Genomic DNA, 12,870 nt, shown 5'->3' with positions numbered 1-12,870 from the left:
TCATAAGACTTTTATGGCAGTGAATTGGTTTTTCTCTCTTCGTTGGATTTAAATTTACCTATATATCATATTTTTAAATCAAATGCTGATCTTTGGGTTTTTAAAGTAAATTAGAAATTTCTGTTTACTTAAAATTAATGTAAGAAATTTATTTTATATGCAAGTACAGTTGGGGGAAAGGCCTTATTTCATTATTTTCAAGATACTTCCATGATAACATTTTGAAAGTAAAGCATGATTGTTGCTATGCTCCAACAAAAGACTCACCAACATAATTAAAGAGTGACTTTTTAATGAGAAAAAATATAATTAAAATTGGTGCTACAGCCTTTTAGTCAATATAGTACCACTAAGGTACTATAGCTACGTTCATTTTTTAGTAGAGCCAGTGATTTATTCTTCATACCATTTACTTTTATGTGGAATAATAGACTGCATGTTACCTAATAGGATCTTTTGCTTATTTTCAGCTGTAATGACGTAATTGGTCACAGTGGCCTGCAACAAGTGCCCATGAACATGTAGTACAGTGCGAGGTGCTGAGTTGGCTGTGTAAGCCACCAGAAAAGTAATTCTTACATTATGAAAAGTGCTGTAGGAACATTTTCTGCTGTGATGGAAAGGCAAAAAAAAGTATTGTGAAAGCTTGTCAAGGTGCATTAAATTACTTTTCCTTTCTATGAATGTCTCTGCAGTGTCTTTTAAAATATTATTAAAATATTGCATTTTTAAGAAGTTCCATGCTAAATGAATCTTTTTATGATTCATTTAGCCCGAGAATACAAGTAGAAAGTTTTTATTGTGATTAAACTCTAAGAGAGCAAACTAGCCTCTAGTTCAATCAAACACCTTGATAATTCCTCCAGACTAGGCTGAGGGGGAATATATGAGAAGACTGAGACCTACCCTTACTGTCAAAGAACTTGGCGAAGCATTGTTGGCTACATGTAGCAAACTATCACATTACAAAACTGCACAAGATAATAGACAGGCAAGTGATATATTGGATGTCAGTGTAGGAGTTAGAAGTGTTTTAGTCTAGGCCTTTATAGGGGAGTTTGGAATTAAATAGTGTTCCTTTTTTTCCTTTTGCCTTTAGTGTTTGTCTCACTGTTAAATAGAGTCTAAAAAGGAAAAAAAAAAGTAGTTCATGCTGGTGTTTCTTACTATGTTTAAAATGAGACAGAAATAAAACCAGTGGTCAAATTTTTCATTCATTCAACAAAAGTTTTAGTTATTGTGTTGTACCAAGACTGTGCTAGCTTTGAGGCTATAACAACCTTGCACTTCAGCTGCATAAACATAATCATGATTCAGCGGGATGAGGACAAGTGTACTATTACAGAAAACTTTATAATGGTTCAGCTAGGCCCTGAACTGGAAAGATGAGTTGTTTTAGGAAGAAGAGATTAGACCATTCCAGGGAGAGAGAAGAACATAGTGTGATACAAAGGGATGAAATTTGGAGTTGCTGAGAGATTCAGCTATAGGTGTTTGGGAAGATGGGGGTGTCAGAAAGGTAGGGTTGATACTTTGAATGCATGCTAAAAATTTTAGGAAGTCATTGAAGGACTTTTTAAAATAAAGGGAAAAAACAAAAAAATAAGGGAATGATATGTTCAATCTTGTATTTTAGAAAGCTATCCCTAATATAATGAAAGATAGGTTTCTTGGTTTTTTGGCTATAACTTATCTCTGTAGTACTGATTTTGCATTAAGGCATATATCTGTATATATTTATCTGCACAGTAATTTATTATTTACTCAGGATTAGCAAGGTAATGAATTGTTCAAGTTGAGTAAATTTTCCAGGTACTGGAAGAATAGTTTTAAAGTTGATTTTTTCATAACCATTTTGATAGTAATGTTTCTGTTTTTATTTCTGCCTTGTGAAACAGTAGACTGCATATAATTTAAGCATTGGAGTATTTAGAGCCAACCTTATGGATACTAATTGTTTTATTATGCCAGAAAGAATTGAGCTAATTTCCCCCTATACTAAAGTGACTGACTGATTTATTCGCTTAATTCAATGAGAATGTTTTCTTCTGCTCTTACTGTGGTTCATGTATTATACTAAGTACTGCAGAGATAAATTGGATCTTACAATATAGTAGAAGCACATAGATACATAACTGTAATACAGGACAAATTTATGTCATTAGAGACATGCTTATGAAATACGGTAGAAAATGGGAGGAAGAAGTTACTTTCAGCTAGATCAGAACCCAGCAAGGCGTTTGGAAGTAGAGTTCAATTTGGACCCTCAGGGGTAGCTGATTGAAAAGTAAGTGGAAGTCTGGGATTGGTGAGGAGCACACCTGTGGGAGGGAGCAACTTGAGACAATATGGGAAGTTTATTGAAAATACTAGGCAGTAGGAGATAAAAGAATATAGACAGGTAGAGGACATAAACTGCTAGGATGCTAATATATGAGTGTTGGAATTAATTTTGTGAAGGACTAGTAAAGCTCTTTTTTTAAGAATTTGCTTTAGCCCTGGCTGGTGTAGCTCAGTGGATTGAGCACAAGCCTGCTAACTAGAGGATCGCTGTTCAATTCCCAGTCAGGGCACATGCCTGGGTTGCAGACCAGTTCCCAGCAGGAGACTCATGAGAGGCAACCATACATTGATATTTCTCTTCCTTTCTCCTTCCCTTCCCCTCTAAAGATAAATAAATAAAATCTAGGAAAAAAGAATTTGCTTTAAATAATTTTTTTAAAGAATTTGTAAAGGATTTGGTGGGGAGTTGGAGAAATTGTAGATAAAGTAATTTTAGGAGTCCTGAACCAGGACAATAGGAATGTAAAGGGACCATGATAGATGTCCAGATGATAATATGGAAGTAAAAGTAAGCAAAATTTCGCAGGTTAGTTAGAGGTAGAAGACTAGGAGTTAAAGTGAAAGAGATGGCTCAGAGTTTTCAACCTAGTTACTGGGAGGGTGATTGTACCAGTACAGTTAATGCGTCGGCTTCCATGGTGTCGGGTGAGAGAAGGGTAGACTTCATTACCTCACTGGCTGTCACTTGTCTAATAAGACCTCATCGTCCAGCTCTCCACTGTAACAAAGCAAATAATCACACTCACTGAATCATTAAGTTTGGAGCCTAAGAGTTTTCTACCATTGTGGCATATGTTCATATTTTATGATGCCTGCTTTTGCTGGTCATTGGTTATAAAATTTAAGAGTTTTGTTTGATTGACAGTCTTTTGACCAACATCTTGTTTTCCATAAAAGTCTTAACTGCTAGTCCCCTAGCATTCCTGTTGTATCTGTTCCTGATTTTCTGAGTTTTACTTTTTATATCTTGTTTTATTTTGTTTTGTTTTTTAACAATTGACTTAACCTGGATTTTTGTGTGTTTGGATTTTTTTAATGTGGATTTTTTAAATTTTTCTAATATCTTTATATCCTCAGTTGTAGTGTTGTGTTTCTAACATTAATTGCTTACATGCTATTTATAATCTGGATTAGGATACAGTTAGGCCTTACAGTAATAACATATTTTCCTGGCCAGAGCTAAACTCTTAAGGATTCTGCTTTAAATGAAGTTATGGAAATAAAATAGTACACAGTTGTTCTCTTTTGAATGTTAGAGCAGGAGGATAGCTTTGTAGAGACTGGTGGTTCACAAAGTAGAAAAAGAGGATTTACTACTTCTTTGTTGTGTCTGGAGTTGAAGAGGTTAATTCTTGGTATCCAGCGTTTAGAATATATATTTAATTGGAGCCTTAGCTAGAAATTAACTCACACAGAAGACACCTGGTCAGCACCATGCTTGATTATAGATTGAATTTTGGCTGGAATGTCTAAAGTACTTCAAATGATAAAAAGTCAAGTCAGATCCATGTGACATTTAGATTTACTATTATTGTGAGCCCTAACTAATTTTTAAATTTGAATGTGATTTTTATTAAAGACAGTTTAACAGAACTTTTAAAGTAAGGTGTTTTCCTTTCTTAGCCAATTTTGTAATTGAACAATTATTTAATCCTACTAAATATGAAATTACATTTTTGAAATATCAAGTGTTTTAGAAGGCAGTGAGTATGATTATATTCAGCTAATACACAACAGTGATTTAAAGCAGATTTGTCATTTTGTATTTTAATATTTATGCCGATTTTAGATGTGTCTTAGAAAAGTGTTTGAGTGCCTATTATGGTTAATAAAACAGCACTCAAGTCCAACCAATCTCAAGGAGAAATTTTAAATATTTTTTCTTAACTTGTCACCACAGAAATGATCCATTTACTATCCTAACCAGTTAAGCAACTTGTAGGTGGGGTATTGTTAGCTTTTAGCAAGCTGGAAAAACTAGTCCATCTCCAGTTCCTCTGTTCATAAAAATGTATAATAAAGTATCATCTTTGTTTTACTTTTCCTTTTACATCTTGAAAATACCTGCTCAGAATATTCTTTTACTAGTCATCCCCTCTACTTTGAATTAGCAGAGGCTTCTACAAATTGAATTGTACACTTTCTTCTCCCAAGGAGACCCAAGTTTAAATAAAGGCTGCTTTCATTTGTTTTACTCTTTCTCTGATAAGGCTGTTGCTACCCTTAATACAACCTCCTACTTTATAGGGTAAAGTCAAGCTACCTGTCTCTTTTAGACTAATATTGTTCAGCCAAAAACCTCAGACTTAAGGCAAAGGAAATCTGCTTTTCAAATATTTTATATTCATCCTATTCCAGGTAAGATGTTAAGCCATGCAGAATCTAATTAATTTTGACCAATTTGCACTGTGATTCTAGGGCTAATGAATTTTTTTAAAATTACTGATAATGCAGACTCTGAAAATCAATCAAAGTAACTTGGGGTACTGAAAAAATATTCAATTTTGCAGTAAAAATATCAAGGTAAAAATAGCAAAAATATATACTTCTGAGGTTGCTGATTGTGGATCTATATATGTGTGTAACTTTGATTGGAAGGGAACATTGCTTTCCATAACAATAAACCACTTAAACTGCTTTTACGTATACACCTTGGGAATAACAACTGGTTTGAGCCCTGGCTGGTGTAGCTCAGTGGATTGAGCGTGGGCCTGCGAACCAGAGGATCGCGGTTCGATTCCCAGTCAGAGCACATGCCTGGGTTGTAGTCCAGTTCCCTGCAGGCCAACTCCCAGCAGGGGACGCACAAAAGGCAACCATACATTGATGTTTCTCTCCCTCTCTCCTTCCCCTCTAAAGATAAATAAATAAAAAAATTTTTAAAAAGAATTAAAAAAAAACTGGTTTGATTATGGCAGTGTTTGGCTAGAAGCAAAGAATCGGTATTGGGAGTAGGGAGGTCTTTTCCAATTTTAATGGACTGTAAGAAAGTGGGATTTAATAATTGTTCCTAATAGGTTTTTTTTAAGATTTTATTTCTTTATTTTTAGAGAGAGGGAAAAGGAGGCAGAAAGGGAGAGAAACATTGATTGGTTGCCTCTTGCAGTACCCTGACCAGGGACAGAACCTGCAACCCAGGTTTGTGCCCTGACCAGGAATCAAACCAGCAGCCCATCTTGGCTAGTAGACTTTGTTTTAATGGGTTAAGAGATAAAGAGGTCGAACTAAGGCCTAGTTGCTTTTCTCATTTAGAGTGATGGGTACTCAGTACCCAGAATTGTCGACATAATTTGCAAGGTCCAGTGCAAATGAAAATATAGCTCCCTGTGTTCAAAAATTATTAAAAATTTCAGGATTGAGACAGTGTGGCATTAAATGAAGTGTAGGACCCAGTGTGACATACACCCTTGAACTGTGTCTTTTTAGGCACTTTATGCAGGGACAGAAGTATACACTGAAGAAATAAGAATTTCGATTTTAAACAAATAGCTTTCCCCCCATCTCTATGTTAACTCCCCCACCCCACTAAAATTCATGCTGCTTTTTCCGTTGAGGCTGAGGGAAAGAAAATGCTATTTGCACAGTCTATACATGTTTGGAGCTTATGAACCTTGAACAATTGATGGCACCAACTGGATTTTTTTATTTATCCACATCACACCGTGCACCTCTTGGGGCTTATGCTTCATCCTCTTTCCTCCTCACCACTGGCACTATCCCCTCCACCACCAGCTTATTAATGGTAGTGGAATGATGGCTTACCTATTCATGTCATTTTTCTCCCTACTTTCTTCCTGAGTGAGTTCTTAGCATCTGTTACCTTATACAGTCCTACTAGAGGAAGAAGAAATTTTCTTCCCTCTAGTAAGGCCACTTCATGCCTCTTATTTTGGAGATACATACACACACAAATTTGCTTTATATATAAATATTATATATATATGGGTGTATGTGTGTATATATATCACATACATACATACATATGAGACATAAAAAACCTGGCCATTATATTAAGTTCTACGTCACCCCAGAGATGCCAACCATCTTTTAAGAACAAAATAGATGAAATGAGGGCTTATAACTAAATGGGCAGGCGACAATGATTGTGAATAAGAATATTCAGTGGTGAATATTAATTTAGTTGTGATAAGCTTTTTTACCACAGATGTTTTTAAGAAATAAATCCTCATTCTATGAGATGATTTGTGTAGTAAATTAAAAAGAAAATGAAATTTATTGAAACAATTATTGTATATAATGGGCAGAAAGGTAGAACCGGCCAAAGGACTTATTTATTGATGTTATAGCCCAAAGTAAATTCTTTTTCTTCTGTGTATAAGACTAAATTAATGTTTTAGAAAAAAGTCTCAAATTTATTGTATTATTTATTAATTTTGCTTTTCACTGATTCATTTTGGTGCTTTACACCACATATATGTTGTTGTTGTATTTTGTAGTATAGAAATGTGGCTTTTTGAGGGCTCATAAGTCACTTTCTCATTCTTATTTGATCAAAACAGCTATTTTACTGAAAGGTGTATGCTAAAACTTTGTGTCTGATCGTATAGCTCAGTTCATTTTCTCTACATGTAAAATATTACCAGTAACAATTTAGATACTTAATAAGTTAGATAACTACAATACTTTTTCACAGTCTCCTAGTTAAAACTAGTCACTTAAGGGATAAGTGACTCTGGATAGGGACCTTGGGAATGTTCGAGTGACTGGGTTTGTTCCTTTCTAAAAAAGCAATTATCCTCTAGAAGAAAATTAAGATATTTTAAAACTAATCTTGTATTTTTTAAATAAATTTCAATTATAGAAACAATGTTAGATTTAAAATATTTTGTAGAGAAAAAAGGTGTATATATGTTTTGGTTTTATACACAAGTGCAAATAAAGGCTTTGAACAAAGTTATCTATTTGGCAGGATATCAATGTATACAACTTTGTTAACCCTTTGGCTGTTTATCACAAATATTATACTAAAACTGAATGTATTAGTGATATAGTCTTTTTTTAAAATGTTCTAGTGACTCCTCGTATAGTTCAGAATAAAACTGCTTTTCTCTCTATATATAATAAAGCATGTTAAATGAGAACGTTTGTGTAATGGATATGTTTGTACATCATCCTTTTCATTTAATGGAACATTTTGTGTGAAGCATCTTTTTCATGTAGAGGATACCATATAATTGTCCCTTTTGTGTGCATATTAATGGTATGTTACTCATTTTTTTACAGATTTTTCTGAATTGTTTAGGCAGTATTGCAAGGGTAAAGGTTGGATATTGGTGTTAGAAAAAATGATTCTTGTAAAATGTATTCATGTTTTACTCTAAATAAGTGGCATTTTGGGGGCTAAGACATTTTGAAATGATCGTGGAAATAGTAAGATACCAAAATATATATGTGTAATTACCAGAGGTCCCAGGTTTTTAATATCCTTACTTTATGGACAAGTTTCCAAGGATTCCCAAGGTATGTGGTTCTCTAAACTTAAATGGAATCCCGAATACTGGAGATAATCATATGCTGGCAGAGTTGTCCCATTTTACAAGGTCATAATACCTCTAAGTATTAATTACTACAAAATCTATGGCATGCTCATTTAAAATTTAGAGTTGATCATTCATAAAATAGCCTAAAATTCAGGATCTAGAGTCCACATAACATCAAAAGTCAGAAAAGTTCTTTTTTTCCTCTATTTAGAGTCAAAAAATGTTTTTACTTCAGAGAAAACATGTCCAGTTCATTTAAAAAGTACCACAGCATCTGAATGTAATATGAATACTTTGTAACTGATAAAACATTCTTTTGCATGCTTCTTCATCCCCCTCTGCCCTTCTCCCTCAATTTGTTTTACACACCTAACATTAGCATTCTGTGGACAGTGTTTAAAGGATGGCTATAATGTATTCTATTTCTATCCTACAGTAATTTATTTACATTTTAAAGGGAATTTGAATATAGTGGCAATTTGGACAACCAGCAAGCTCATGAAAGTAAGATTCTACCGGTAATCTCATGATATACCAAATACCTGCTCTGTTCTATTTAACAGAGACAGGGATTGTGTGTGGTTTACCTTTATAAAAAGGATTTATGAAGGGTGGCTGACATCTAGGTTTTGAGTGGCCTAAAATCTTTACTTCTAATGTATCAATTGCTTTAAAATTCACTTAATTTCACATTGCTTACCAGTGCAACTAGGAAAAAGGTGTTGATTACAAAGTACATAATACTTCACTCTTCCTACTAGTTATGAAGAACTTACTTTCTACACATAAGCTAGACTGATTAGTGCAGAAATTAAGTGTGATGTTAGCAACATATTCATTTTAAAATTATGCACACATATTCTGCATGAATGTTAATTTATATTACGTTGACAACAAATTTTCATTTATATGGTGTGTAAATGTCAGAGGTTATATTATTGGGTTTTCCTTTGTTTTTGGTGGGGGTTTTTTGCTTCGGAAGTATGGTACTTGTTGAGTTCCTATTATGTGCCAGGCTCTTTCTTGACTGACATAAGTAATGAGAACCTTACATAATTTTTCTACTCCAGGTTTTTGCTGAAGCTTTTAATTAGCCATTCGTTTTAATATTTAGTTGACTTCCTGTATGTAGTTCTTTACTTATGAGATTCTTCTTTCGAGGTTAAGCAGAGAGAGGCTGTGAACCCTAGATTTTACCTTTAAAGAGGCAGTTGACAGGAAGCAAAAACCAGTGGCTTAAATGAGATTTAGGCTTATCATGGTTTTCAATTTTCTGTATGACATTTTCATTAGCACTGGCCACTTGACTATTGTAAGGCATTGTATGTTTACTGGTTTTGTAATTGTAGCATCTGTTCTTTTGGAATCTGGACTTTGAACGACTCATTGCACAGAATCATTGAATAGCCAGTTTCTGTTCTCTCTTACCTATAATTTTTCCAGGGGATTTTACATGGCAGGTGAACCAAAGAAAAGCCATTTGTGTAACTCTTCTGTTACATATGTTTTCCTCCCCCTTGAATCCTTAGTTATAAAACTCTTACCTTCTCTTCCTGCTAATTGACCAGTAGCACCCTGTAGTAGTATCATCCCTTTGTCCAGAGGAATGGTGTAGTTGTATTTAAAGACAAACAAAATGTAATGTCTTGTCTTTTCCTACCTATGAATATATCTTTTTTCTTTATTAAGTTATATTTTGTGAAATAACTGAAGGAAAAGCAATAGAAAATTTTCGAGAACAATTAGCACTACAATTTTGATTTCCTTTTTAATTACATTTTTAAATAGTTATGGAAGAAAATGTGAAATGAAAACATGTAAAGAATAGTTAACATTAAATTCCCAGTCTGCTTGTAAACTTACATGAAATAATCTGGATCTGGATTTATTTTCCAGAAAATAAAACATATGTGATTGTATATGTCATATAGATTTAGTTTAAAAAACTGAAAATTGAGCTTTTTTTGCCCTTTCAAATGTAGAGCCATCATAATTTTAAGAGCTCTTTATTGTAGAATTAAGAATGAGTTGCAATAAATAAAATTCTTTTATTGAACTTCTTATTACATTGTTATTTCTTTACTAAGTTTTTAAAACTTACAAGACCTACCTAGTGGAGTAGTGATCAAGTGCAAACTTAAATAAAAGGTTATAAGTTTCCTGGAAATAAGAAGTTTTAACCAGATGTTAAATGTACATATGATCTTAAGAGAAAAGATTACTATTATTGTAATAATTGACCAGTTTAGTAATTTCAGATTATTTAGTTACATCTCTTGGTTTGGTATGGTAAGGCATTATTTGAAAAAGCAGCACAGGAGGAGTGTCTGTAGATATATTACTACTGCAACAAGAACTAGCTGCAAATCAGTGCATGCTTTAGAGAATACAAATTAATACGGACTTTTCTAACTTCATTTAGATGGTCTGGCCTCTCTAGAAATACATGTATGTCTGTGTATGTGTTTATGTATATTTTGGAATATATAGGAAATGTTCAGTCATTCTCTTTTCCCCTATTTTTAGCCTTAGATTGTAAGCAAAAGAAATCAAGGTCAAGATCCGGAAGCAAGAAGAAAATGCTAACATTACCTCATGGTGCTGATGAGGTTTACATTCTCAGATGCAGGTATGTATCTCTTCTATCGCCAGATCTGCTTAGTTTTTTCAGATTTTGCATTGAGAGATACTAGCTATTTTATTAGGGACTTTTAATTTGTGGCAGAAGGTGCAATATCCACAGTTAAATTATAAATGAACTTTTGGAGACAAGCTTAAAATCTTAACTGAGTTCATAAATGCTATACCTCATTAACTGATGGATCTACTTTTTTGTATTAGCTAAGACTCTGTGTAAATTATAAAAGTATCTTTTTTATTTGCTTTGTTTTATTTGATTTTTTTAAGAATTGTATTTAGTTTCTGCTTATTGGGAACACATTTAGTTTCTGCATAGTAGGAAGATATGCTTTTAAGTATAGTTACACAAATTATCCACACCTCCCTTCCATATTCACCCTCAGGCAGTTTAAGGAATTCTAAATTGAGTAAGGGTCCTTTTAAAAGACTGATACATTTTGGAAATATAGTTGTTTTGAGTGTAGGTATTAAAACCTTTTATTTAATATTAACCAAATAATCATGTTCCCATTTCTACAGATATTACTGGAGTCATTATAGCTGTTAAATATATGAATTGGCAGTTTTGATATTGTATTAAATCACTTTGGCTTTATATGTATTTAGAAACTATTGTCAAGAAGTCTCTCCAGTGTATTGTAAAGTTTAATTTTGTTGATGGATTTTATGGGAATTGGTTTTAAATAAAGGGAATTGGTCATATTAAGACAACTGTCATCAACTTCATCTGCAGGTTTTGTGGTTTAGTCTTTCGTGGACCATTGTCCGTTCAGGAAGACTGGATTAAGCACTTACAACGACACATTGTAAACGCTAATCTTCCACGGACTGGAGCTGGCATGGTGGAAGTCACGTCACTATTTAAAAAGCCTGCCTCCATTACAGAAACTTCATTTTCTCTACTAATGGCAGAAGCAGCTTCATAGAACAAGGAAACCTTTTAAATAGCAAATATGAATTGGATGTAAATTTGAAATTCTTTGTCTTTTTTTAAAGCCACATTAAATTATCCATTTATAAATACTAAAGCAAGAAAACAGGGGAAAGTGAATTACAGTGACATCAGAACAAATTGAGTACTTCAAACAGTAAGTAGTCTATATATTTTATAGGATGGAAGAGGTGTTTTCAGGTTTACTGGGTTTTGTCAGTTAACTATTCACTCAGTAAAAGATCAGTACATGTAAGCAGTCGTTAATAAACTGTTGCACATGGAGAAAGACAGACTTACTGGAAAATTATGTTTTCTGCAGTGTTAACCAGAATCAAGGTTCTGTTTATTTCCCACAAGACTTGCATTGAAAAATAAGATACTATATTTTGTTTGTATGTAATTAGTGTTTTGTATAATACCTGGAATTGCTAACTAAATTTACTCAACTTAGGGCATTAAATATCATGTACTTCATAGATTGAGACTGTTCACTCAAATAGGGCAGAGTACTATTCTATCTAGATGTGTAAGTGTTTTTTTTAAATCACATTGAAAGGTTTTTTTTATACTAAAAAGTGGAGGGAGATTTGTTTAAACAAGTATTTCTAAAAGAAATATGTACATAGTCCTGGAAATTATTTGTGGTAAGGAAATATTCTTTACTCCAATTGCATTTCTCAGACAATAAAGTGGTGCATCCATGCTACCTCCTATTTTGTCAACAAAGATGCTATTTACCCTTTACATTTTGTATCATAATAGATTTTAAAAATCTAATGTTCTTTATTGCAAGGCATCCTTTTGTTAACGGATTTGTTTCTTTTTAATGTTTTACCTAAAATCTGACATGCTTACAGGACAGGTTTGCCTCTTACTTTATTTAACATTGTAGAAATGTAATTAATAAACAACTACACAGTTTAGAATAGGCTTTCTCATTTATATTCTCTTCCAAATTGATCAGTAGCAAAACTTAATACACCAATTGAAATATTTCTACATATGATGAGAATGTTTACAATTTAAATTTTAGAACTTGTTTTGGATGTGATTATATGTACGAAAATCGTGTAACACTATGCTTATGCTAAGAACCGACATAACAGAATTGCTGAAATAAATGTGCTGTGAGGAATGGAAAAAATGGTGCAGATGTCTTGGTCATGATAAATTGTGATTATTTCTTTAAACTTTTTCCAAAAACAAATTAGTTCATTTAATCTGAAATCAGATTTCTTTACAAATAACAGTTTTTGTATGCAAGCACCATTTTATTTTATTTCATGTAGTATGGCTAATACTATAGTTGAAGCAAGGATATGCATTGATACTTTTTTGTATGTAAATAAACTTAAAAACATTAAAATAAGGAGTATTTTGGTAGAGTATATACATACCTCACTGCCAGTGAAATTGCTTTCCTATGGTATATCTCCTTACCAGAAAAATCTC

At 33.1% G+C, this 12,870-nt stretch overlaps 1 protein-coding gene across 1 annotated transcript in view; it reads left to right on the top strand.

The window, feature by feature from the left end:
• Positions 1–12,562, top strand: part of ZNF644 (zinc finger protein 644) — a 110,637-nt gene extending 98,075 nt beyond the window's left edge. Inside the window, 2 exon segments of the mRNA XM_037045472.1 lie at positions 10,371–10,473; positions 11,218–12,562. Of these exon segments, the coding sequence (XP_036901367.1) occupies positions 10,371–10,473; positions 11,218–11,410 (296 nt within the window). The 3' untranslated portion in view covers positions 11,411–12,562.
• The last annotated feature ends 308 nt before the right edge of the window (positions 12,563–12,870 follow it).

Source organism: Sturnira hondurensis, unplaced genomic scaffold (genome assembly GCF_014824575.4).
Source record: "Sturnira hondurensis isolate 20B ecotype Veracruz unplaced genomic scaffold, ASM1482457v3 Scaffold0004322, whole genome shotgun sequence".
Lineage (NCBI taxonomy): Eukaryota > Metazoa > Chordata > Mammalia > Chiroptera > Phyllostomidae > Sturnira > Sturnira hondurensis.
This window is presented reverse-complemented; position numbering and strand designations above follow the sequence as displayed.